The sequence below is a fragment of the Hyperolius riggenbachi genome, chromosome 4 (genome assembly GCF_040937935.1).
Source record: "Hyperolius riggenbachi isolate aHypRig1 chromosome 4, aHypRig1.pri, whole genome shotgun sequence".
Lineage (NCBI taxonomy): Eukaryota > Metazoa > Chordata > Amphibia > Anura > Hyperoliidae > Hyperolius > Hyperolius riggenbachi.
This window is the reverse complement of record NC_090649.1, coordinates 104,122,214-104,150,063: the sequence shown is the minus strand read 5'-3', so window position 1 is coordinate 104,150,063 and position 27,850 is coordinate 104,122,214. Positions and strand designations below refer to the sequence as shown.

The window sequence follows — 27,850 nt, the reverse complement described above, 5'->3', positions numbered from 1 at the left end:
AACATATTTGGTTGTCTTCCAAAGCTCTTTTAAAGGATACTCGAGGTGACATGTGACATGTTGAGATAGATATGTATGTATACATTACCAAGCACACACTTAACTAGGCTGTGTTCCTTTTTTTCTTTCTTTGTCTGAAAGAGTTAAAAATTAGGTATGCAAGTGACAGTTTTTGTCTGGGTTGGGACCTTGTCAGACTATAGCATAACCCTCAATGATAAGGAATTACAGCTATAAAACACTTTCCAGTTAGAAAATGGCATCTGAGAGCAGGAAAGAGATAAAAAGGGTCACTAGTTCATAGATTTTAGTTCTGGCATACAACAATGCATGTGTCATTGAGCAGAGACAATGAAATAGTAAACATTTAAAAAGAAAATTTAAAAATAAAATAAAACTGTGGGATATCTAAAAAAAAAGGTCATTTTAAGAGAAGGGGGACAGATACAATTGTTATTCTCTTCAGTTTATTTTCACCTTGTGTTTCCTTTAAACAAAGTTACTTGCAATTCAAGCTTTTTACTGTACTATGATACAATACATTAGAAAGGTATGTCATGTGCATGAATGCTCATAAACTACAGGAGTATAAGTTTTGAAAACATAATAAAGGGTAAGCTGTATATAAAGTCCAATATAGTTATGTAGGTACTAATAAATACCTGTCGTTATTCTATCACTTTAAGTACAATCATTGAGTGCTAAGAGTTTCTTAGAATACTTATATGATTATCAATGGAAGCCATTCAAATAGTTTACAAATATTATTTTACAATGAACGGCTTTTGATTTTTTTATGAAACTGAATTTTTGAATGAGATTATGTTTTTTAAATTGTATGTTTTCACTAAAAATGATTATTATAGAACGTGTCTTGTTATTGTACACTTATTGTAAAGGTTTCTAACTTATCTAACTATTCTCTAGCAGATGGTGGGATAGTTTCCCTCTAGTCTCACAGGGAATAGGCACTTAGCTGTGTTAATGAGATGAGTGAATAGAGGGTCTTTTGAGAAGATGTTATAATCATTATAAAGCTTTATATTCCATGAGACATCCTTTAAACTCTTTACTTTTAATCCTCCCCTTCCTACATTTAAATTGGCTTTTGATTTTCTTTTTATTTAAAATTTTATATAAATGCCATACATTATCCCCTTTATCTCGCTTACCTTATGCATTAAGTATGTTCCATTATAATATAAGAATAGAGTGAAATAAAATTAAGAAATTTAAAGTAAATATTTCATAGCACGCTGGGATAATTTTCAATAAAAAGGCTATTAAAGGCAAATCACTATACAATTAGTAGTACTTTACATGAATCAGTAAACTAAATAACATGATAAGAATGTGGTATGCAGTTCAAAGAAACAATCCTTAAAGGGGGTTGTAACATCTAAAAGTAAAAAAAAAGCCAAAATACGGTAGTTAGTGCCCCAAAAATATATATGAATCCACTTTTTTTCTAAAATAGGTCCCTATGTGTCCCCCCATGTTGTTTTTTCTTTGATTTGGTCTGGGGGCCTTTGCCTACCTGCAGGAACTGTGCAATGCCAGCAGCATTGTGGGAAGTTTTTTTTTAAGCTGCAGCAACAAGCTTATATCAGCATACAAATAGCAAAAAGTTTCATATTAAGGATAAGATACAGACACTATAGCCAGTAGACAATTGGGATCCCCCCTCCCTTTGAGGAGTTTACCCAGGGATGTAAGCCTGACATTGGGGAAGTGTTGCAGCACAGATGGCATTTTGATGATCATTGTGATAGAGTGTTCATTTACTTAGAGAGGTGAAGGGTTACATAGGTTTTGCACAGGTTACACTGTTACCTTATCTCTCCTTGTACATATAATGTGTTGGTTATGAGACTGAGAAGACCGGTCTGACTATGGAGCTCCTCCCATTCCTCTTATTTTTGGCAGTAAATTGATCCATAGATGTCGCTTTTAGTGGTATATGAGACAGTAACTTTTGATAATCTCACACTGTGTGTGGGATCTTTTTCTTTTGATGATGACTTGTGTACTACCTGTTTTCTTTTTGTGGCCTGCTGTGGATTTTAATTTATGTTTAACTCTCTGGTTTGTGTACATAAGTACAAGAGGTCAGTTCCATGTATATGACTACTTCAGTGTTTGTGAGAATGGTTGTTGGCTCCATTGAAATGTTTGTCTTGGTTGCTTTTGTCATTGTTATTGTGCTGACTTGTAAATGAAACAAGCAATAAGAACAGTCGATGAACAACAAAAACAAATACCTTCAACACATTAAACCTTAGTTTGAAAGGTTAAATCTTATCCCAGGAAGAACTGTACTTTGTTAATCAAAGACTAGTGTCCATTAATCCTATCATCAATATCCCATAACTAGAGATAGTGGGCCATATGCAATTCACTTTTTCACCTGAGTTTTCTCCTAGTTGATATTTTTAAACTTGTCAATAAAATGCATTTTGAGCCCCCAGAAGGCAAGAATATGCTCAAAATAATTTTAGTAGTACTTTTTTTTACCAACTTTTTTGTACTTTTTTTGTTGAAAAGTACTGGAAAGTTATGTAAAATCAAAGATGAAAAATTATCTCCTGGGAGAAAACTCAGGTGAAAAAGAGAATTGCATATGGCCCAGTGACTGCTAACCAATGAGAGCAGCTTTGTCTGAGTGGAGGAAAAAAAAACACAATTCAGGATTCAGGATGATGTTTCACTCTATACACATATAAATATTTCAGGTTTAAAACTTGGAAGAATAATATATTCCAGTTTTCTTTTTTTCTCCCCCCCCATTTTAAATCTTGCTACAGAGCCATACAATGCAGCACACAAATGTTTCTTCCTCCCTTTTTTTCTGCCCACCAACAGAACTTTCTGTTGGTTGGCTCTTATTGCTGCTGCTTTGTTTGTTAATTCGTTTGTATTTTATTTTTTTAAAGTAAATTTGTTTATTTTTTTCTTATTTTTTTTCCTTTCCACGCCCCGCCAGCCAATCCCAGCCATCCTCTCTCATAGGCATCAGCCTATGAGAGGGGATCGCTCTGTGAGCCTCTCTAGGGGACAGCCAAGTGACACAGCTGTCTCCTAGCGGCAATCGCTGCTGGTAGACTGACAACAGAGCACGCGTGATCTCCTGCAAAAACCAGCCCCAGGACTTGACGCCTTTCAGTGTTAGGTGGTCCTGGGGCTGGTGGCTGGATCGGTGTTAGGCGGTCATGAGGGGGTTTATGTATCCTCTTTAGAAAACTGTAATGTAACTGTTACTAGTTATGCAGGAGTTACAGCTGTTCTTTCTTTTCAGTAGTTTTAAGATAGAAATAATAATCAGATTTGTTTTACTGAAAGTGTACCTGAGGAGGAGGTTATAAAAAGTGATACATACCTTAATCTTTGTTGCAGATAGTCCACACGAGTTGCAGTCAACTGCATTTTTGATAACATTACACAACAATGCCTAAATAGTTAAAGGGAACCTGAGATGGGGGGGAGTGGTGAAAAATTATACATACCTGGGACTTCCTCCAGTCCCCTCCAGGCTGATTGCTCCCACGCCATCCTCCTGTGCCGCCTGGATCCTCTGCAATTCAAACCATAAAGTCCTTCAGTTTGGGCCAGTCAGAGCATGCACAGTCCGGCTGTGCACTCCCCCCATTCAGCTCCAGTCACAGGAATGTTCGGTGCCTACACAGGCACTGAACATTCCCAATGATGGGAGTGCAATGATGGTGCGCACGCACAGCCAGGTCATGTTGCGCAGTATGTCCCAGACCGAAGGACTTTATGACTGAATTGCAGAGGATCCAGATGGTGCAGGAGGACAGCAAGGGAGCGATCAGCCTGGAGGGAGCTGAAGGAAGCCCCATGTATGTATAGTTTTTTACAACCCCTATCTCAGGTTCCATTTAACTATTTAGGCATTGTTGTGTTACTTTATCAAGAGGGCAGTTGACTGCAACTCGTTGTGCGGACTATCTGCAACAGAGATCTATATATTATTTGCAATATTTTACAATCTAGTGAATTGTTAGGTCATGAATGGTTTTACCAACATCAAGGGACCTTAAATTAAAGCCCATATACATATAAAAAATGTTACTGCACATCAGTATATCATAGAAATCGCCCTTAATGTTTTTTTTTTTTTCATAAATCTTAAAAAGTATCCTTCATACTAAAAATATGTGGTGAAAGTGGACGTGATTGTATGGTGTATGACCACCTTAAACTGAAGCCTGTTACACCTATGCATGTATTCTTTAGGATTACAACATCACAAGATCAAATAGGTATGATTACGTTCAGTTCAATACACAGGCCTTCATTCAATTCACTACTTGTCTTAAAGAGAACCCGAGGTGTGTTTAAAGAATGTTATCTGCATACAGAGGCTGGATCTGCCTATACAGCCCAGCCTCTGTTGCTATCCCAAACCCCACTAAGGTCCCCCTGCACTCTGCAATCCCTCATAAATCACAGCCGTGCTGTGAGGCTGTGTTTACATCTGTAGTGTCAGTCTCAGCTGCTCCCCCGCCTCCTGCATAGCTCCGGTCCCTGCCCCCGTCCCTTCCCTCCAATCAGCAGGGAAGGAAGGGATGCAGGCGGGAACTGGAGTTCTGCAGGAGGCGGGGAGAGCAGCAGACTGACACCATAGAGATAAACACAGCCAGCTCTGACAAGCTGTTTGTCAGCAGCGTGGCTGTGATTTATGAGGGATTGCAGAGTGCAGGGGGACCTTAGGGGGGTTTGGGATAGCAACAGAGGCTGGGCTGTATAGGCAGATCCAGCCTCTGTATGCAGATAATATTCTTCAAACCCACCTCGGGTTCTCTTTAAAGAGGATTGTAACATAATAAAAATATAAAAATTATACTTGCCTTGGAAAGGTACTCCTCCTCCTCCTCCTCCCCCTACTAATACTACAACTTATATATTTTTGACAAAAATGTAATGTGTTCCTCCATTTGCTTTCATAATTAGAGTACTTCCTTCCATAGGGACAAGAGAAAAAAAATCATGAATCAAAATTAGTAAAACATTTAAATAAACATTTTCATAAATAGGAATGACAACTTTCCAAATGACCATTCTTGCAAGTTATTACATTTGATTAAATCAGATGTATTCAAGAGAAAGCAACCTCAAAAACGTACTGTGAAACTAATTATCGCAGGCTATATTTTAATCATTTCCTACAAGCAAGTCTTAGAAACTTTACAGCACATGAAAAAGCTTACTCTGAAGAACTATGACCAAGGTAAGTGGTGACTGGTGAGTTAATTAGAAAATCTAAAAGCATTTGATTTACAAGAATAATGAGAAATAGGTTATAAGGTGAATATGATTATTGTAGAGAAGTAGATTTAAAATGAAAGGAAATACATCATAGGAAAAAGGTAGAGGAGAAGATACAGCAATAGATATAACAAATAGGTGAAATATGATATGCCTTGCAAATGGTCACTGGAGTGATGGCTTGACCTTGCATGACTTAGTGCTACTATTTCCATGCAGAAATATTGTTCTTCTTTTTAATGTTCAGTTACCTTACTAATTCCGGTTGTTATAGTTGTTAAAAACATTTGACTTAAAAAGGTAAAATTCATCAAAAACCAAATTATAAAATATGAATTTTAAAATTCTAAAAGCAAAAAGTGTGGGAGATTTAGTCATAATCTGTGATAAACTGTCTTGTCTGCAGTAGTGTCTTGCCAACAAGACAACTGGCTGAATGGAGTAATGGTAATGGTGTAATGCTTAAGGACAACTGGCTATATGGTGTAATGGTTAAGGGCTCTGCCTTCGACACAAGAGCCCTTTTTTGAATCTTGGCCCTGCCTTTTAAGTAAGCCAGAACCTATTCAGTATGATACCTGAGGCAAGTCTCCCTAACACTGCTTCTGCCTATAGAGTGTGTCCTAGTGGCTGCAGCTCTTGTGCTTTATGTCTGCAAGAAAAGAAAAGCGTGATTTAAATGTTATTTGTTTTCGTCTTGTCTACTTGTATTCGGTTTCAAATATGGTGATGTGGAACCCATCATATTGTAGGTTTGGTAGATGGACTATTTCGAAGAGTTAAAAAAAATGCTTACTACTTTTTTCCACTACTTTTCAAAACACTTGTATTTTAAGGTTAAACTTAAAGTCTGAATGAATGGTTTGGAGCAAGATGGATGTGTTTTGGATTATATTTTCACCACATAAAATATAAGTCAAAAGGCTTTTTTTATTACAGTATTAGAATCAATTTGTATAATTTTAGCACTAAAGTAACCCACTCATATGTTTCAATATGCTATGGCACATAACTGACAAGACCACTTCTAAAAAATGGCAGGGATGCCTACTACATACATTGATGTAATGTTAGTAAATATTATAGATATTTTGATATGTTAAACCCAACTCCGTTTTCACCCTAACCAACAGAGATGTCACCAACATAGAATTTTCAGTTCGCAAACAGCAAATCCGAACTTCCACAAATGTTCGCAAACATGCAAATCTGGCGAACCGCCATAGACTTCAATGAGCAAATGAATTTAAAAGCCTACAAAGACTATTTTGGGCCACAAAAGTGATAGAAAAGTTGTTTCAAGGGGTCTAAAACCTGAACAGGGGCTTGCCAGAGGGGGATCCATGCCAAAAGTCCCACCAAAAATTATGGAGGTGATGCAAAGTTGGGTTTTAATCCCTAAAGGGCAGAAATCACACTATGCACAGCTCTGGGTGTTAGTGGGCTGTGGAGTGTCTCACACAGAGAAATGCAATAGTACTATCAGAATACAGTGAAATAATAATGCACTGGAGTGGTTCTGTGCCTGCAACTTGAGGCAACAGCAGTAGTGTGCACACAGCTCTGGGTGTCAGTGCGCTGTGAAGTGTCACACACACAAAAAACACAGAAGATGTTCTAGCCCTCAAACGGCCTGTTGGGGGTGCTTTCACTGCAAGTGAGGAACAAGGACACAGGCCTAGCTAATGCTTTCCCTACCTATCTGCAGCAAGTCTGACCCTGCTCTCACTAACAGTCAGCAGCCAGCAGAGAATCAGCTTGATTCACAAAGCCATGTTAATGCATAGCACGACCATGCTATGCATTTAGCATGCAATGTAATGCGCGCGAAAGTTTGAGCGGACAAAGATTTATGTGTGCACGCAAACACGGCACAGTGCGCGCATTATCGCGCGACAACCTTCATTTGCACACGCATATAAAACTTTGTGCACACAAACCTTCACGTGCGTCACATTGCATGCTAAGTGCATAGGTCGTGCTAACTGATTGGCTGCCATGTGTCTGCTGACTGTGAGGTAAGGGGTCAAAATTTAGCTCAATGATAATGTATAAGGGGCAAATAGAGCACTCCAAATGTTCTCTTTTTGCCGTGAATGCGAACAGCCGAAGTTTGCAGAATACTGCTTGCTGGTGAACTGTTCGGGCCATCTCTACTAACCAATCCCCCACAATGCCTAACCCTTACTGACCCCCACACTGTTGCCTAACTCTAACTGACACCCATGCTGTTGCCTAACCCTAACCGACCCCCCCCCCCATCAATGTGTAACCCTAATCTACTGCTCATCAATGCCTGACCCTAACAACCCCGCAAACTCACCAATAACCTTTGTCACTTTACATGATAAATATTTGGCGCAGGGAAAGTTTTGTGTACACCAGAGGCACCTATGTTTATATCAGCTCTTAACAGAAATGTAGACACTGGAGGTGCAAGCTAAAATGGCAGGTGCCAGGGCCACCCACTATACAAAACGGAACTACAAGTAGTGGGCACCATGCGCAAAACTGTACACTATTTGCGGCCCACGATTTGTAGCAGCAGTTTGCATAGTGGACCACCCCGACACCCGCTATTTTATTGAGCACCTTCAGTGCTGAAATTTCTGTTAATATCCAGTATTAACATGAGCACCTGTTGAGCACACAGTCTTCTATGGCACCACCAGCACCTACATTTTTTGTTGCTTACATTTTTCCATGATAATTATTATCCGTGCATACATGTATTGTCTCATGTCCATATATTTGCACAAATAATGTAGTTCTATGAAAAGCTAACATTTTTTCAAAAATGATAGTAAAATGAAAAATTTCATTACTAGAATTTTTCCCACATTTTCATTTAGCAACTTCACACGAGAATTTGTCAGTGATAAAATATCCCTACACATCTTTATAAATATTATGAAAATGCACAAAGATGTGTTAGCTAAAATAATGTCACTACATCTTAATCATTAACCTTTAGGGCCCGTTCTCACCTGAGCGGGAATCGCGTGATTCCCGCTCACAGCAAACCGCTAGCAGTTTAGCAAAAACCGCTACACAATGTAGCGAGTGGGAGCGTTCTCACTGCTGCGGTTGCAGTTAGCGATAACCGCTACCGCGCTGCATGCAGCGGTTTGCCGGCGACGAGCGTTCCGCGATTAGCAATCGTGATTAGCGTGCACAGCACGCTAATCGAGATTGCTCCAAAACTGCCGCAGTGTCCAGTGATTTTTCTCCCCTTATCGCGGGAAATCACTCCCGCAGTTCTGAGATTCTAAGTGTGAACGGACCCTTAAGTTCACTAAAGATGTTTGTCCTTGTTTGTTTACAAAGACTAATTTTCTTCACAACATGCACAGCTCCTCTTTTTGTGTTTTATCCACAGTCTAAGAAGGGAGTCAATGAGGCTTTAAAGAGCCGCAGATGTTTGTAAAATGTTTTTTTCTGTCTCTAAGTTACTCGGTTGTATTAACTTGTAGTATTATTATTATTATTATTTAGTATTTATATAGCGCCAACATATTACGCAGCGCTGTACAGTGTATATATATATATATCTTGTCACTAACTGTCCCTTAAAGGAGCTCACAATCTAATCCCTACCATTGCCATATGTCTATATTATGTAGTGTAAGTACTGTAGTCTAGGGCCAATTTTTTAGGGGGAGCCAATTGACTTATCTGTATGTTTTTGGATTGTGGGAGGAAACCGGAGTGCCCGGAGGAAACCCACGCAGACACAGAGAGAACATACAAACTCTTTGCAGATAGTGCCCTGGCTGGGATTCGAACCAGGGACCCAGCGCTGCAAAGCGAGAGAGCTAACCACTACGCCACCGTGCTGCCCAGTAGTACTACACTTGTAGTAATTTAAGTTAAAAGCCATATCTAGGATTAATTTAGATTCAAAGGTTCTATTAAGAGAATTTTTTACCTGACAGGCAAAACATGGGGAAGACAATGAATGAAGGCTAGAAAAAGTCTATACATGGAAGCTCAAACAATTTCTGGTTCATAAAGAAAATGGGAAAACTGTCAGAGCATATCGTAAATAAACAAATGAAACAATAAATTAGCCAAAAACATAGCTGGTCTGTGGCTGGAACACAGATATGTGGAAAAGGAAATGAGAACAATAACTGCAGAGTTAAAGAGTGCATGCAGGATGTTGGGTTCTGTAGATCACGTGAAATATACCAAATAACTTAAGCCTTGAGTGTCAGGATAAGTCAACCAAGGGTCCCAGGTCTTCTGACAGTGGTCCATACGATCATAGGTAATGGCCAGCATTCTCTTATAAATCCTGAGTCTATGGACTCTGAGGATGACAAGATCAAAAACCAGTCTAGATTGTTTCCATTGAGAGGCAAGGTAAAGATTATGCTTCCATAACTATAACATTTATCAGGCCATGAGCTGGATATTTAGTAGTGCGAGTGAGCAAGTTCTATAAACTTGGTCAAAAAAGTTCACAGAGATGTTGCGCTCCACCCACTCCTACAACTCTTCCACCTAATTGCTACCGGTTCGCCACACCAAATAAAGTCACGAATATATAAGAATATATAAGTCCAGAGGTGTAAGCGCTTCCACGGTATTCCGGGGTGATTTTTCACACTACTCTCTCTCCTAAGTGATATTCCACAGGTTCTGGAGTGTGCGTGCAGCCCTCAGGTTAAGTTGCATCCAAGTAGATACATAAACATGGGAAAAAGAAAGAAACACTATATAGGGTAATAACGTCAGATAAATATTGTGGCCTTTACCAGACCCACATCACACTGGTGTAGCACACCAAAATTGATTCCAAGTTGCGCTCACCAGATGACGTGGCTGTTCAGTCACAAACAGCAATAAGGGCCTGCCACTTATAGCCAATCGATCAAATCACTTCTTATTCCAGCTGTAGTCGTCTCCGATTCTGCTACCACCTCTGCTCTTACATATGTCAAGAAAAGAGACACAACATAGTGCAGTATTTTGTCACTTCTTTTTAGCACCTCCACCTCAGCACCCCGTGCAGAAATGCGCTCACCAGATGGGGTGGCTGCTCAGCGACAAACAGCAATCAAAGCCTGAAGTATATAACCCCTGGTTTAACGGTCCTTGCCCTCCGCTGCAGTAGCTTCTGACCATGCAGATTTCTCCAACTTGTCACTCAAAAATAAAAATATGCACAACATATAGTGTAGTAACTTTGTTACAGGTGCACCACCACCTTTACCCTTCTGTGGACACAGCACTCGTGCACCCCACCAAAAGTGCAGAAGTCAGATAAACTTATACACTCACCAGATCCTCATGCTGTCTAATCACAAACAGCCAGAAAGCGTTTATAGCACAACCTCATTTCCAGTCTTCTTAATATGGCTCCTTTAAAAACTAAACAGACATTTCCATTGCGCAGTACTACTTTAATATTCAATAAAAGATTCAAAATTGCACTCACATATTCCACAAAGATAAAAAGCGTAATCAGATTAAAATCCAGCGTCCTGGATGTAAAACAGCATGCTCTCCTGCGTGTGCCGACCACTAGCCCCGCCCAACGCGCTTCGTCCTCATACTCATCAGGAGCTTCTATAAACTTGGTCACTCCCAGAGTGCACCTCAAAAAATATGGAGACAGAGCCTTCTGTCATGCTGCCCCTACTCTTTGGAACTCCCTGCCACACCTAGTAAAGACAGCACCATCCCTGGAGCTATTCAAATCCAGACTGAAAAACCACCTGTTTAGCCTGGCATTTCCGGACTTATAAAATTCTTCCTCTGTACCACGATGGTCTGAGCCATGCTTATGCGCTTTGAGTCCTACGGGAGAAAAGCGTTTTACAAATGTTGTTTGTTGTTGTTGTGGTGCATTTTTTGTATCCTTGGAGAAGAATGTCAGGGTATTTGGAAAATGGCCACTCTAGGACTGCGGCAATTAAATTGCACACTTAAAGGGATACTGTAGGGGGGTCGGGGGAAAATGAGCTGAACTTACCCGGGGCTTCTAACGGTCCCCCGCAGACATCCTGTGTTGGCGCAGCCACTCACCGATGCTCCGGCCCCGCCTCCGGTTCACTTCTGGAATTTCTGACTTTAAAGTCAGAAAATCACTGCGCCTGCGTTGCCGTGTCCTCGCTCCCGCTGATGTCACCAGGAGTGTACTGCGCAGACACAGACCATACTGGGCCTGCGCAGTACACTCCTGGTGACATCAGCGGGATCGAGGACACGGCAACGCAGGCACAGTTGTTTTCTGACTTTAAAGTCAGAAATTCCAGAAGTGAACTGGAGGCGGGGCCGGAGCATCGGTGAGCGGCTGCGCGGGCACAGGATGTCTGCGGGGGACCATTAGAAGCCCTGGGTAAGTTCAGCTCATTTTCCCCCGACCCCCCTACAGTATCCCTTTAATGCCAAAAGGAAGAGGCTCTGCTACATTCCCACCAGATATAGTAGAGTACATCTTCATTTGGGCAACCCCTAAAACAATGTTTGCTATTAGATGAAGAGACATTATGTAGTCTGGAAGGGGTCATATAGGAATGATGAAATGTATCTCTATGCTCAAATAGTAGAGGCAACCATTAAACAAAGTATCATTGCATGATGTCCAAAAGGTGAGAGTGTAGGTTATTATCTAGGATTCATTTACGGTAGACAACACCCCAATAACCTCAACCACTAAGGCCCGCTGCTTGGGGGTTATACTTGACTCAGAGCTCTCCTTTAAACCTCACATTGCCTCATTAACCACCACCTGCTATTTCCAGCTCAAAAATATATTCCGTATCCGTCCCTTCCTCACACAAGAGGCCACCAAAATGCTTGTTCATGCCTTAATCATCTCCCGCCTAGACTACTGCAACACCCTGCTCTGTGGCCTACCAAAAAACAGGCTAGCTCCTCTCCAATCCCTTCTAAATGCAGCGGCCCGCCTCATTCACCTTTCCACACGCTCTTCTGATGCAGCCCCACTGTGCCATTCTCTCCACTGGTTACCCATTACCCAGAGGATCCAGTTCAAACTCCTGACTCTAACATACAAAGCCCTCCACGAGTTGTCTCCTCCATACATCTCCTCACTAATCTCAAGATATTGTCCCTCCCGCAACCTTCGCTCCTCCCAAGAAATTCTCCTGGCCTCTAAGCTGATCACCTCCTCTCATGCTCGCATCCAGGACTTTACACGAGCATCAGCCCTTATCTGGAACTCTCTTCCACAGCCTGTACGTCATGCTCCAAACCTGGACATCTTCAAACGCACTCTTAAAACACACCTTTTCAGACAAGCTTATAACATTCTATAGCCCTTTATTTACTTATTTGTCACAATGTAATCAGAGGCAAAGAATCACTGCCTCATCCATCCTCCACCCCCTTACCTAGTGTGTCCCCCACTACCCATTAGATTGTAAGCTCGCAAGGGCAGGGTCATCCTCCTAATGTTTACTGTTTTTGTAACAATATTTGTGCTGCTTGGAACTCTGCTGTATATTTGTTAGTTGTATCTATGTTCCCCTTGTCGTCTTATTGTGCTTTGTAAAGCGCTGCGGAATATGTTGGCGCTATATAAATGAAAAATAATAATAATAATAATAATTTAAACCCCCAATCCTAGTTCAGTATTGGAAATCACCACCCTCTTATTAGGCCACCTTCCTGTGCCTGGATGACACCCCATGTTCCCTCTCAACCTTATCCTATACCTTAATACAAATGGGAGGCTTAAAGGCAGGCCAGCACTGCTACCTACCTCCCATTTTTCTCTCTCAACAGCCTTGCACTGCAGGGAGATTGGGTGGTAGGTTGGCACCACTCCACCCAACAGCCCCATACCACATCTCATAGTGTCCCATGTTGCAAGCCTTCATAAGGTACTGGTACCCTTGCAGAAAAGATTTTTTGGGTGGAGAGCGAGTCTCTTTATTCAAGATGGAAAAATTAATATGTGCAGATGGACAAGAAAAAACAACTGTGGTCATCTGTTTTAGTTATTTAATTATTTCTAAGCTTTTATTTTTTCCCAAAAGAGCAGTCATTGCACAAATTAATTTACAGTTAATGTTCTTCTCTTTTCTTTAACACAGATATCAACTAATGATTCTATATCCAAAAGTGGTTGTATGCCTTTTTATCGCTCTACAGCAGCATGTGGCACGGGAGATGAAAATATAATTCTTGGAATACCTTCTACTGAGAATCCCAGAGAACAAATAAACACCTTAACATCATTCATTGATGCATCCACAATCTACGGCAGCACAACAGCCGTGGAAAGCAAAGTGAGGAATCACTCTAGCATCGAAGGGCTGCTGAGAGTCAATGATCAGTATTCTGATCATGGCAGAGACTATTTGCCATTTGTAGATGACACACCATCACTCTGCCTACAAGATTCTGTGTCTGATGAAAGGATTGAATGTTTCTTTGCTGGTGAAACAAGATCTAATGAAGTATCATCGTTGACAGCAATCCACACACTGTGGGTAAGAGAACACAACCGTTTGGCAAAATCCTTGAAAAACCTCAATCCTCATTGGAGCTCAGAGACAATTTACCAAGAAACTCGTAAAATTGTTGGTGCGTTACATCAGGTAAGTCTACACCATTAAAAGGCATTGAGAAAATCTTCAATTTTGGTTTCCTGTACTGTTAAAGAGTCCTATGGCAACACCGATACTTCCAGGTTATTTTTTACCTGTACCTAACACTTGCACCATAACTATTCTTCTTGGCGCTTGGCTATATGATAGCAGTGTGCCAAGGCATACCTTTCTGCCAACCGAGAAGTACCTAAAGCACTGGACAACTGAGCCTTCAGTACCCCAGTGCTCTTCTAACCTGCTATGCAATATTTAATGGTCATTTGTATCAAAAGCTGCAGAGAGGGAGTATAACAGACCGTCTACCTTTGCAATCAATAAAGGGGTGCCTGTACAAAAGATTGCCACCCAAAATGCTTAACTGATTTGAAAGGCATAATTTTGACTAGTGATAAGCACAAATTGCACATAATCATAATTTTGTTTAGTAATTTGCAATTAGGTAATTGAAGAAAAAAGATCTTCATTAATTTTGTATATACTCATAGTCAGGAACTGTAATTTTGCAACTATGTGTAATTTTGTGTAATTTAGGCTGACTTTCTTTTTAAATAGCAAAGCCCTTTACATAATAGTATCTCCAAAACTGCTATGCCAAATTGCACCGTGTGTTAAGTGGAAGAGCGGGAACAAAGGGGTATAGTGGGAACAGAGGAATACTGGACAACAAAGGAATGGAACAAAGGAATAATGTTTTTAAACTCAAGTGTAAAAACATTTTTCCTTTGAATCATAAAATTGATTTTTTTTTTTTCAAACACTACAAGGTCTTTTGAGAATTTTTTTTTTTTACCTGTTTTAAGTACTCCCCTTAACATGTGTAATTTTGGTGACATTAGTATGTATGGGGGCTTTGCTATTAACCACAGAAGTTGGCACTAAATTACTCAAAATCAAATGTAATTATGCAAAATAATGAATAGATTATGAAAAGGTAATTGAATTTCCAAGTTGGAATTACGTGTGGCTGTAATTGTGAAATTTTACATGCAATTTTGTGGAATCACGATTAGCAGATTACAGTCACCACTAATGTTGACAAGGCTTTCAGCTAACAACAGTCGATCTCCTGTCAAAAACAATAGGCATTGAGAAAGGGATATACCAGTATTCACTTTCAGAGTGTAACGATCGGTGTAACACAGAGAGGATCTGATTACCGGTGATCTGCAGTATCACAGAGAATGCAGGTATATACCAGATTATTGATGATCTGCAGTATCACCGATAATCAGATATATCTCTAACCTCTGGACACCTGAGTGATAAGAGTGTTTTGGTACAACAGTAATACTTTGAGGATCGCACCTGGAAGACAGGTGCAAGAGCAGATAGGAATACTGCTCGGCAACTGGTTCCTTCCGTAGTCTGGACTCTCCACTGGGAGGAGTCAGACTGAAAGTGGGAAGGACAGAACATGAGTGACACCAATGGAGAAGTGTCACTGACAGATCTGCGAGCTATCTCCTAACAGGAGAGATAGCTCTCGAGGTCGGACAAGCCAGGTCGTAAACACACGGACAGATAAAGTACAGAGACAGGAGGCAGGTGCAGAATCCAGAGACTAGCAGATTTTGGCAATGGAGAATCAGATATAGCGGAGTACCAAATCAGAGATCAGAAGAGTAGTCAGGAAAGCAGAAGGTCATAACAGATACACAATGCAATTAGTACTTGAAGCTATCAAGAAACTGACGCAGTGTGGATTCCTAGCTCCAGCCGGTTCTGGCACACTGTCGGATCTAGCTAAGGTCTGAGAGCTAGCACATAAGGTATTCCCTAGACTGAGGTGTGAGGTCCTTGATCGTCAACACCTAGGAACTGGTCTAGATAATAACACAGAAGATATCACAGATAATAACAGGATTCCTAGACTAAGGTGTGAGCTCCTTGATCATTAACACCTTGGCAACTGGTCTAGTAATAACACAGATTCTGACAAGGTCTGAGTGCTACCACATAGTGAGTAGTATATATACCCCAGTGCTCTCCAGCGCCACCCCTAAGTGCTGGACCAATGAAAACTGCTGGAATTGTCAGCTGACCAGCTTGGTCAGCTGACTCCCTTCTGACTGTCATAAAGGCTCTGCCTCTCCGCGTGCGCATCCTCCTGAACCTGTGTGGACTATCAGTCCCAGCCACATCAGACATGTGTTGAAATGTATCCGCTGGTTTGACCGCGGGACCAGCCGCACCGCTGTCAGAGCATGCGGCGGCTTCCCCGCGTTCAGCCACACTGCTGGTGGTAGACTCATGCGCGGAAACCGCCGCGTCGGACGCGGAATCCGCCTCGTTGAACGCGGAATCCGCCTTGTTGAACGTGGAATCCGCCGCCTTACTCTGAGTACTTGCGGCGGCTTTTCCGCGTTTTCTCACACAGAGCTGTACTTCCATAACCAGCCAATTAAGCCATTTTTGTTTTCCTTTGTACACATGGATAAAACATCTTTGTCCACATGCAATTCTCTTTTTCTCCTAAGTTTTTTGCTTGGTGATATTTACACAACTTGCCAAAAAATGCCTTTTAAACCACCAGCAAGAAAGAAAACACTCAAAATAAATTTGATAGTACTTTTCACCAACTTTTGGGTACTTTTTCATTTGCAAATTGCTGAAAAGTTAGTTTAACCTCCCTGGTGGTTAATTTTTTTTGCCAAATAGGCAAAAATCCTTTTTTTCTTTTTAAATGTTTTGTTTCATGTAAAGCTACCAGAGTGGTAGCTACATGAAACACCACTAGAGGGCGCATGTGTCCCTCTAGTGTGATCGTCGCCGGCATCAATAGCAAACAGGGGAACGCGTATATAATGCGCTCCCCTGTTTGGCTTCTCCTGTCACCATGGCGACGATCGGAATGACGTCATGGACGTCAGCCGACGTCCTGACATCAGACGCCTCCGATCCAGCCCATAGCGCTGCCCGGAACTCATTGGTCCGGGCAGGGCTCTGGCGGGGGGGGGCCCTCTTCTGCCGCTGCATGCGGGCGATCGCCGCAGAGCGGCGGCGATCAAGCTGTATGCGCGGCTAGCAAAGTGCTAGCTGCGCGTACAGCACTTTAAATGGCCCAAATCGCCCCACCAGGGGCTGAGATATCTTCCTGCGTGGCATAGCCCGAGCTCAGCTCGGGCGTACCGCCAGGAAGGTTAAAGAGAAAATGAAAATGATCTCTTTGGAGATAACGTTACCAAATACAGAAAATTCCTAGCATGACAACTTCAATGCTTGATAAGAATTCTTTCTAATGCCCATGAGCACTTGTTATTGTGAAGGCGCTACCCTTTCTATCTCCTGGCAACAAACATCTAAATCTGTCCTTGAAAGAGTGGGACCCCTTTAAGTGAAACAGTACAATAGCTGCTTCTCCTTACACTTACAAGCACTACTAAAATAAATTGCCCATTATTTCAAGTACTCACTGACTTTGTTGAACAGATTGTATGTAAAAGAAAATGTTAGAATTCTAACTCATCTTGTAAACAGAAGAATCTGTAAAGTTGCTTTGCTATCATATTTTGTAAGTGAAGCTCTCCTTTATTCACAAAGAACAGCTCTTCTGTATTTCTCTGCCGATGAAAAGAATGTGATATAAAAAGGAATACACTATGGAACCTTGAGGATATAATGAAGAGAACTTCTAGGTTTAATATTTGGTCTGAATATAAAGCTTTTCTTCCATCCGAAGCTTTACATTAAACAAGCCTCTCTGCCTTGTCTACAGTACACAGACTTCAGGCAAGCAGAAATAAAGAAATGTGAAGAAAGAATCTGTGTTTTATTCATGGTTCAAGTTTATAGAAAACTGGGGGGAAGTGTTTTCTCTGTTTTTTTTTTAAAGTGAAGGTTTCATAGAGAACAAGTCATAAATGATCAGGCTGAAACAGATGACTCTGGTCATGACAAGCCCAGTGTTGTGGGATATTGGCACCAGGAGGCCAACTACTTTAGAAGTAAACATCAGTGGGGATACTGTTTTTGGTGGAAGCAGTCTGCAGGAACTTATAGAAAGGCTATAGCCTAGCATCTTAAAGGGAAGGTTCAGGGAGGGTGGGTAAAAAATAAAAATCAATTTCCACTTACCTGGGGCTTCCTCCAGCCCGCCGCCGCCTGCGCAGTAGAGCCCGGAGGACGTCCGATGACGTCAGCGCGCCGGAGTGGGACGCAGAAGTTCCGGGCCTTGGAGCGCAGAAGAGCCCAACCTGGCAGCCGGCCTGGCCAGGTCGGGTCGGCCACCGGAGACCACCGGGAGCCTGCGGAGCGGTGGCGAGGGCACCTCCTGCCTGCCATGGGCTGGAGGAAGCCCCAGGTAAGTGGAAATTGATTTTTATTTTTTACCCACCCTCCCTGAACCTTCCCTTTAAGGGGCCCATACACTGTTCGATTTCAGCCATCAATCGATGGAATTTATTCTATAGAATCGATCAATCGTTCAGAAATTGATTCTATCAAATCTATCGATATATATCTTTCGATCGATCAATTTGTAGCCAATTTTGATCAGTTTCGAGGGATTTTGATCTATCTGACAGAATGGAAAATCTAGGTCGATCTGCTGCTGGCAGCAGATCCATGGCCCATAGAGTTGCATTGAATCTAGGTCAATTTCCAATAGATTTCCAATAGTTTTCATTCTGAAATCTATTGGAAATCTGTCCCTAGTGTGTGGTACACATCAGATAGACTCCTGTCAGATTCGACTTAACAGGCATCTGACAGAAATCTATCTGATGGTTGAATTTGCTCAATGGTCCAGAAGTTTATAGCCTTTATTAAAGCGGAATATAACCCTGCATTTCAACTTTGCTCTAAAACATTATTTACAGCATATTATATGCAACCAGCATCTTTTTTTTTACTAGACCAGCATTGGAAGGGTTAAACACAGAGGTTTAAAGTTCCGTGGAGAGATATGCAGAAGTTCAGATAGATACATTTAACTAAATAGAATGTAACAAGTGATAAATGTTACACACTCTTTGGCTGTCCTCCAGCTCCTTCTCAGTCAGAGAGAGTGAGTCACATGCCACTCTTAGATTCATTTATGTAAACAAAATGTATCTATGTAAGCTTCGGATGCGTCTGCAGTTCTCTCCAGGAACTTCAAAGCTCCGTGTAACGCTTCCAATGCTGGTCTAGTAAAAAAAAAAAATGCTGGTTGCATATAATATACTGTAAATAATGTTTTAGAGCAAAGTTGAAATGCAGGGTTATATTCCGCTTTAAACATCAAAAGTAGCAATCAGACAGCACAACATGTTTGCTGACATGTTTCGGACACACACTGGTCCTTAATCATAGCATGAATCCATGTTAAAACAATGAGACCCATTGTTTTAACATTGTTTTAACATGGATTCATGCTATGACTAAGGACCAGTGTGTGTCCAAAGCATGTCAGCGAACATGTTGTGCCGTCTGATTGCGACTTTTGATGTTTAATAAAGGCTATAAACTTCTGGACCATTGAGCGGAACTACACTTCTTCAAAAGTCTGCTGTCTGGAGATTGAGTCGCCTGGTTCCAGCTCTGTTCCTTGAAAAATGAAAGGTTGAGCGGACCTCACTTCGAACTTTCATGATGGTCGATTCTGCTGCAAGTCTATAATTGTATGGCCACCATTAGTGTGAAGCAATGTAAAATGCAGGAGAAACAGATAAAGCTAATCCTTCTCTTGGCTGGTTACACAACCCCCCAAAAAACAAGTTTTATTCACAACTTCATTTTACAGACACATGATGTAGAAAGTTTTCTACTACTAAGTACACTCCGCCACCCTGTGGTTATAGCTTATAAGGTATCTTATGCACATAATAGACTACTGTTGCTAAATACCCATTCCAACACCCCCACTCAACAACTGCTACTTATGTCAATACCATTTGTGACAGAAAATCAACAAACTTGTCCCTGGATAGCATACATTACCATCTTCTCAGTCTCACAGTATATCAGTTCAATCACTCTTCTGGCTGTATTCCTGTCTCTTTGACGTGGTTTACTCACACATCTGCAGAGTGGAGACATGGCTGTTGTCATGTCTGGTCATGTAGTGATTGCAATGTACAAAAGTACTTGCCTGTACTGTTAATTGGATGGTAGTAAATCTTCTCCTCCTTTGCATTTTGGATAAGCAGTTTCCATAGGTGTACTTGCAGCTTTTGACTCTGTCATTTCATCTGCTGCTTTAATTTACTTTTGTTTCTCAGAAGTGGGAAGTTGTTGCATCTCTTCACAAGAACTTGGCTCATTCTGAACAGCTGTGGAAGCTATGTAGGTCAAGCAATCTTCTGAGATTCCGTCAGTGCTTCTTGTTGGTGTTCTTTCTAAAGTGACTGGTTGTTCAGTAGTATGTGAGTTACTTACTTCTTCAGTTTGGTGTAAACTGTCTGCACCAAATTCTAACTTTGCTTCACTTTGCTGTTGCTCTGGCAACTCTGGTGTGGATTTCTCACCAGATCGAACCTGTGTGTGTCAGTTCTTCAAACTTTAACCACTTCAGGACTGGCCACCTAACCCCCTTAAGGACCAAGGCAATTTGCATGGAGGTGGGGAGCGTTTGGGGGGTCGGGTGGCTGGTTCCCGTCTGTGGCTGGTTTGGCATAGTGTCCCCCCCTGTAGCTGGCAGCTTTCACTCACCTTCCAGGCTCCAGCGATGAGCCGCAGTAGCCACCTCTTCTCCGCTCCAAATGACGCTCAGGTCGGGTCGTGGCTTGATGGCGTTATCAAGCTGGGACTCGGAGCTGACATCAGACGGAGCAGAGATGCTGGCCAGAGCAGAGGGGGGTGCCGATCATCGCTGGAACGGCAGGGAGGTGAGTGGATCCTCTTCTTTCAAACCTGCCACCGCCGCTGTCAAAGTGATCACTACGATCCGCCGGCGATGGCTGCTGATCACTCGGGGGAGATGCCAGCTGTCATGTGACAGCTTAATCTCCCCCTCCAGGTGTGCACGATCGCGTCGGGATGGTTTGTTAGTGCGGACGTTGAATCAACGTCCGGTCAGAACGGTAGCACCACCTGATGGACGTTGATTCAACGTACCTGGTCCGCAAGTGGTTAAACATACTGATCTTTTAATCAATGATGACACTTCTGCTTAATGTTTATTGTTACCCTGTGTGTTCCTGGATGTAGATTTCTTTAGCCTTTCTGAGATCCACTTTAGAAATCAGAATCAGAAAAGGTTTTTATTTAGTTGATTAGAATAACTTTTTCTGTACACACATCCCACTTTGTGCTTTTTTCTCTTGGCACGTGCACATAGGCTTTACTTCCAAAGATTCTGAGGTGCTTTTGTACCAAAATGGGAGATGGTGTGGTTGAATCTACACCATTTCAGGCTTAAAGAGAACCCGAGGTGGGTTTGAAGAATATTATCTGCATACAGAGGCTGGATCGGCCTATACAGCCCAGCCTCTGTTGCTATCCCAAACCCCCCTAAGGTCCCCCTGCACTCTGCAATCCCTCATAAATCACAGCCACGCTGCTGACAAACAGCTTGTCAGAGCTGGCTGTGTTTATCTCTATAGTGTCAGTCTGCTGCTCTCCCCGCCTCCTGCAGAACTCCAGTCCCCGCCTGCATCCCTTCCCTCCCTGCTGATTGGAGGGAAGGGACGGGGGCAGGGACCGGAGCTATGCAGGAGGTGGGGGAGCAGCTGAGACTGACACTACAGATGTAAACACAGCCTCACAGCACGGCTGTGATTTATGAGGGATTGCGGAGTGCAGGGGGACCTTAGTGGGGTTTGGGATAGCAACAGAGGCTGGGCTGTATAGGCAGATCCAGCCTCTGTATGCAGATAACATTCTTTAAACACACCTCGGGTTCTCTTTAAGCAATCAGTGTGGTACAGATTTAATTACAGGGGATTCACAGGTGGTTAATTCTTGTGCTGAATTTTACAAGCGAAAACACAGTGAAACAGGATACCAGTGTGGTTCAACTTAAAGGACACCTGAAGCAAGAGGGATGTAGAGGCTGCCATATTTATTTCCTTTTAAGCAATACCAGTTGTCTTGCTCTCCTGCTGATCCCCTGTCTCTAATACTTTCAGTGATAGACCCTGAAGCTCGGCTCTGAGTGCTGGTGGCAGTCTAAGAAACAATTTCATTTTACAACAGTAGGAAAAAAGACATCCTCTGTAGGATTTACTAATTAGAATGCAAGTGCAGAGAGGAAACTTAGAGATACAAAAAGAGAACTATTACTGATGGCAGGAGAAGGGAACAGGTGAGCGAGTGTGTTGTAAAAAGATGATGAGTCAGAATCCTATAACTGAGCTTTTTTGGGGGGCTTAAGGTGCAGAAATATGAAAGTCAGTATATGCTGATCAGGTGTTTCTGAAATTATTGTCAGATCTGACAAGATTAGCTGCATGGTTGTTTCAGGTGCATGATTTAGACACTACTGCAGCCAAACAGATCAGCAGGGCTGCCAGGCAACTGGTATTGTTTTAAAGGAAATACATATGGCAGCCTCCATATACTTCTCACTTCAGTTGTCCTTTAATATCATGTTTTTCATGTCAGATTATTTTGTTTCATGTAATTTAATCAGGGCCCTTGCTCACTCGAAATGTAGACTTTACTTCTTGTTTTGCAGTGATACACTTTGTATCGGCCCTAAGTCTGTCACAGACATTAACCTCCTTAGCGCTAACCCTTGCTGGACACGGGGTAAGTCGCGCAGGAGGATTTCTCAGGCCCCGCTGGGCCGATTTGCACAATTTTTTTTAGACGCGCAGCTAGCACTTTGCTAGCTGCGTGTTACCTGTGATCGCCGCCGCTCCGCACCGATTCGCCACTACCCGCCTCGTCAGAGTGTGCCCCCCCCAGACCCGTGCGCTGCCTGGCCAATCAGTGCCAGGCAGCACTGAGGGGTGGATCGGGACTCCCTCTGACGTCACGACGTTGATGACGTTGATGACATCGGTGACGTCATCGCGCCCGGGTGACGTCAACGCGCCCGTCGCCCGAAGCTTTTCACATCACAAGCACTTAGAAAAGCGCTGCTAGTAGGTTTCAGACCTTGATGTGGGCAAAATATAAATAGTACAAGTTTTTGCAATAGTGGCCCTTTACATTTTCCCTTAAGTTTGATGACAACAATGATGCAAAATCTGTGCTCATTTAAAATACAAGATTCCTTTTAAAGACGTATGAAGAACATAAGAGTATTGTATTTCTATTCTCATCACTGCTGTGTTAGAATAAACTTACATTTTAATTCATTTTTAATTCCATATTTTTCCCCATTGTGCTACATAAGCATGCTAATAATATCCCTTTATTGTTTTTGAGGGAAAAAAAAACATGCCCAGAAACACATTCAGCTGCATCAAAATGTATTTCATAGGGTGCAAATCTGATTACACAGCTGTATAGTGTTGCATCGATCCAAGCCAAGCCCGAGAACACACATTACATATTCTTCAGCACAACGAAACCAGATAAGCGCGCTGGATATTAGATTAAAAGCAATATCGGTTTCTGCACAAATCGTATGCCCGCGATAACAAATGTTAGCAGGGCTAATAGCACAAAAACATGGAAATGTTAAGTCATAGCATGGTTGTTCAGCAATAAATATAAGGTCAGGAATTCTATTATAGAGCAATTTTTGTATCTTCCATTTCCGGCAGTAACAGCTGGACAGAGAGGGAATTCTTCAGAGTGGGTCATCAAGGCTAATAGAAAGGGTTTTTGTTTCTTTTATGTAAACTGGACACGATTTCTCAGCGCCTGTTTTAAATTAACAATGAAGCGAAAATAGGAGATAATGAATTGCACGTGTAGTATGGATAATGAATAGAGCATTAGTAACATAGAAAAGAGTCTCATATTTTTATTTTCAGGTATATAGCTCTATTTAAAACATGGCATCATTCTGTCATATTTGCAGTTTAGAAACCACACTCTGTATTTTAAGCTGTAAAACAGAGCAGAGCTAATGACCCTTTGAACTTTCCTGCAGTAACACCTTATCTCAAGCAGCCTCTCGCTGTTGCTTGGCTGTTTAAAGTAAACCTGAGATCAAGAAAGAAAAAATTATGTAAGTACCTGGGGCTTCCTCCAGCCCCCTTCAGGCCCATTGGTCATCGCCATCCTCCCAGACCACCTGGATCCTTCGCTGGGTGGGCCAGTAAGTAAGCCATTTGGGTCCATTCTGTGCAGCCACAGGCCAGCCTTTCTTGCTCTCCCAATGCGCTCCCATTGCACAAAGCATTCTGCACCTGCCCAGTACTACTGCACAGGCACAGAAAGCTCCCAGCAACAGGAATGCAACGGGGGGAGCATGTGAGGCTGGATTGCGCTTGCGCTGACTGGACCTGACTGGATGTGATTACCGGGCTGCCTAGCAGAGGATCTAGGTGGCTTGGGAGCATAGGGAGGGACTGATAGGCCTGAAGGGGGCTGGAGGAATCCCTTGGTATGTATAACTTTTTTTATCTCAGGTTTTTAGCTCCCCAGAAAACAGGACTGAGTTTGACCAAGTTGGTCATATAGCTCAGAGAAGCTCTTTTGCATAGATATAAACTCAAGTGCTTTAACTCCTCCTGTATTGGAAAACAACATAAGGCTTTTCTTCTTTGCCAGTACTTTGCTAGTATTTGGCTCCACCCACATCATGCCATGGCCACACCCACTTTTTCTTTGCTACGTATGTTCTATTTGTTATCGGCACCACGTATACTATTCATTATCTCATAGTTTTGTTTTGTTTTTTTGCTCAGATTTGCTTCAATAAGTGGCCGGTCAACTTCACAAATCTCCAATTCTGACAATAGACAGTAAAGATTGCTGACTAGTTTTTGTTATTGCTATTGGGATCAAGACGCTCAGCTGTAAGCTCGGCTCTGAGTGCTGGTGGCAGAGAAACAATTTCATTTTACAACAATAGGAAAAAAAAAGACATCCTCTGTAGGATTTACTGATTAGAATGCAAGTGCAGAGAGGAAACTTAGAGATACAAAACATAGGAACTATTACTGATCACAGGAGAAGGGAACAGGTGAGCGAGTGTGTTGTAAAATGATGATGAGTCAGAATGCTATAACTGAGCCTTTTTTTGGCTAAAGGTGCAGAACTATGAAAGTCAATACAAATGCTAAAATATGTAAAAAAAAATGAATTAGGTGAGAGAGAAAATGACTTTCTAGAGAAATAGATTGTGATCATGTGATGCAAGAAAAGCAGTTAGAGAATACTGGTGCGGAAATCATAAGTGATCCTGCAAAACTGTCCTGGATATATCTCTGCCATTGTTTTGCCACCTAATAGCAGACAATTTTTAAAACAATGCAGTATCTCCAGCTTGCCTGAAAACCTGCTGTAGGCAACTTGCTCCCATCCTCTTTGCTATCTTCACCAAGTCCCTGGGGGAAGGCAAGGTCCCTGCGTGCTTCAAGAGGTCTACCATCATACCTGTGCTAAGAAACAAGGGGTCACTGAACTTAACAACTTTAGGCCCGTGGCCCTGACGTCCGTCATCATGAAAACCATGGAGCGCACGGTCCTGGCCTACCTCAAGCCCACCACTGCGCCCCTCCTAGACCCTTTCCAGTTTGCATACAGAGCAAACAGGTCCACTGATGATGCGATCAATATCTGCCTGGAGCTCATCAACGACCACCTTGACAGGCCGGACACGTACGCTAGAATACTACTCCTGGACTTCAGCTCGGCCTTTAACACCATCTGCCCACGCATTCTCCAACGGGACCTAGCTGCACTTGGCGTCCACCCTAGTCTACAACTCTGGATCTCAGACTTTCTTACCAACAGGTCCCAAGTCGTCAGACTGGGCGATATCCACTCTCAAGCAGCGGCCACGAACACAGGAGCTCCTCAAGGCTGCGTACTGTCACCACTGCTGTTCTCCCTCTACACAAACAATTGCAGGTTTGAGACAGACTCTGTCAAGGTCAACAAGTTTGCTGATGACACCACCATCGTTGGCCTTGTAACCAAGGATAATGACCAAGAGTACTGTCAGCAGGTGGAGAGAATTTGCAACTGGAGCAAGGAGAACAGGCTGGTGCTAAACACCAAAAAAAGTTGAGTTAATTATTGACTTCAGGAGGTCTGCTCCCACCCCACCTCCAATCTACATTGGCGGCAATGAGGTAACCAGATGCCCTGCGCTCGGTTTCTGGGTACTACCATCTCCTGCGACCTCAGCTGGAAGCTCAACATCACTGCCACCCAACAGAAAGCCAAACAAAGACTCTTCTCCCTCTGCCAGCTGAGAAAGTTTGGCATGACTCAGGAAATTCTAACCAGTTTTTACTCCACCACCATTGAGTCGATCCTCTGCTCTTCCATCTTGGTGTGGTATGCTGGCGCCACTGTCAATGATAGGGGGCAAACTACAGAGAGTTATCAGGTCAGCAGAGAGGATCACTGGGTGCCCCCTCCCCTCACTTGCCCTACTGTACAACAAAAGACTTAAATCCAGGGCATTGAGGATTGCAAATGATCCCTCACACCCAGGCCACCGCTACTTCAGCATTCTGCCCTTGGGCCGGAGGCTACGAGCCATCTCCACTAAGACCACGAGACACAGGAACTCGTTCTTCCCCTCGGCAGTCAGCCTCCTAAACTCCCTCCGCATTCTACCATCAAGCAAGCTCTAACGAACAGTGAGGCCGGCGGCGCTACAGCTGAACAGCCGACCGGCCCACAGGACAAAATATTAGACATCTCAGCGACTTACTGGGAATGTGATATGTATTACAATGTAATGTTAATCTGATGCTGTTGTGTGTCTCTCTCTATGTATTCTTTCTGAGCTATTGTATTGTGCCAAAAACAATTCCGGGCATGACCCCTCATGCTTGGCGAAAATAAAATTCTGATTCTGATTCTGATTTACGTTCGCTGGTTTGCTTACGTTCTGCAATAATCTTCATGCTATCAAACCTTTAAAATAAACATTAATAAAATATTTTCTTGCATGGAGCAACACTTTTCTTGTTCCAGGAACTCCTCCCTTTCATTAAAGAGACTCTGTAACAAAAATGTCATCCTTTTGTCTACTATCTACAAGTTCCTATACCTATTCTAATGTGCTCTGGCTTACTGCAGCACTTTCTACTATCACCATCTCTGTAACAAATCACCTTATTTCTCTCCTGTCGGGATCTGTCGTCCTGTGTCTGGAAGGCTGCCAACTGTTCAGTATTGTTGATCTGTTATGCACACCCCCTCAACGCCCCTCTATGCACACTCCCGTGTGTGTTATTTACATTAGGCACCCTCTCTGCTCTCTTGTCAGTGAGAGAAAAGAGCTGCCCTTTACAAGCTGGATAAATTGTCCTCTGTTAGGCTGTGCAAGAAGCTGGGTTGTCACATACTGAGGAATTACAGACACCGGCAGAGCTGTCTGCAGGAAGAAACAATCAGCCTGTCACTCTTCAGTGGATGAGAGTTGCAGGGGGAAAGAAGGTAAACACACAAATAATAAGGCTGTATACAGCCTGTATGTGTATGGATGTATTTTCTATGTGTTGACATACTGTACATCAACCTACTTCTGGTTTTGGTGGCCATTTTGTTTGTTTATAAACAAACTTCTTAAAACTGTTTTTGACTACATTTAATGTGGCGGGAAGCAGCAAAATTGTGACAGAGGGGAATAGAAGATGTCCCCTAACGCACTGGTATGTTTATTCTTGTGCGATTTTCTTTAAAGAACAGCTATCACTAAAAATGTTGAAAATTTCCAATGCATATGTACAAAATGCAGATTTTTTCCCAGAGAATAATGCACCATAAATTACTTCTTCCTATGTAAATATCACTGTAGATAGTGAAAATCTGACAGGTCTGACAGGTTTTGGGCTGGTTCATCTCCTTATGGGGGATTCTTGGGGTTTTCTTTATTTTCAAAAGCACTTACTGAACTTACTAAATGGCAGTTGCTCAGGCCAACTGCCATATAGTGTGCAAGATCATTAGCATGGCTGTCCAGCGTCTTTATG

The 27,850-nt window shown here is 42.4% G+C and overlaps 1 protein-coding gene across 1 annotated transcript in view; it reads left to right on the top strand.

Moving 5' to 3' along the window:
- Positions 1-27,850, top strand: part of TPO (thyroid peroxidase) — a 176,580-nt gene that overhangs the window by 42,924 nt on the left and 105,806 nt on the right. The window contains exon 5 of the mRNA XM_068233268.1: positions 13,356-13,862. Coding sequence (XP_068089369.1) covers positions 13,356-13,862 — 507 coding nt within the window. The remainder of the gene's footprint in view (positions 1-13,355; positions 13,863-27,850) is intronic.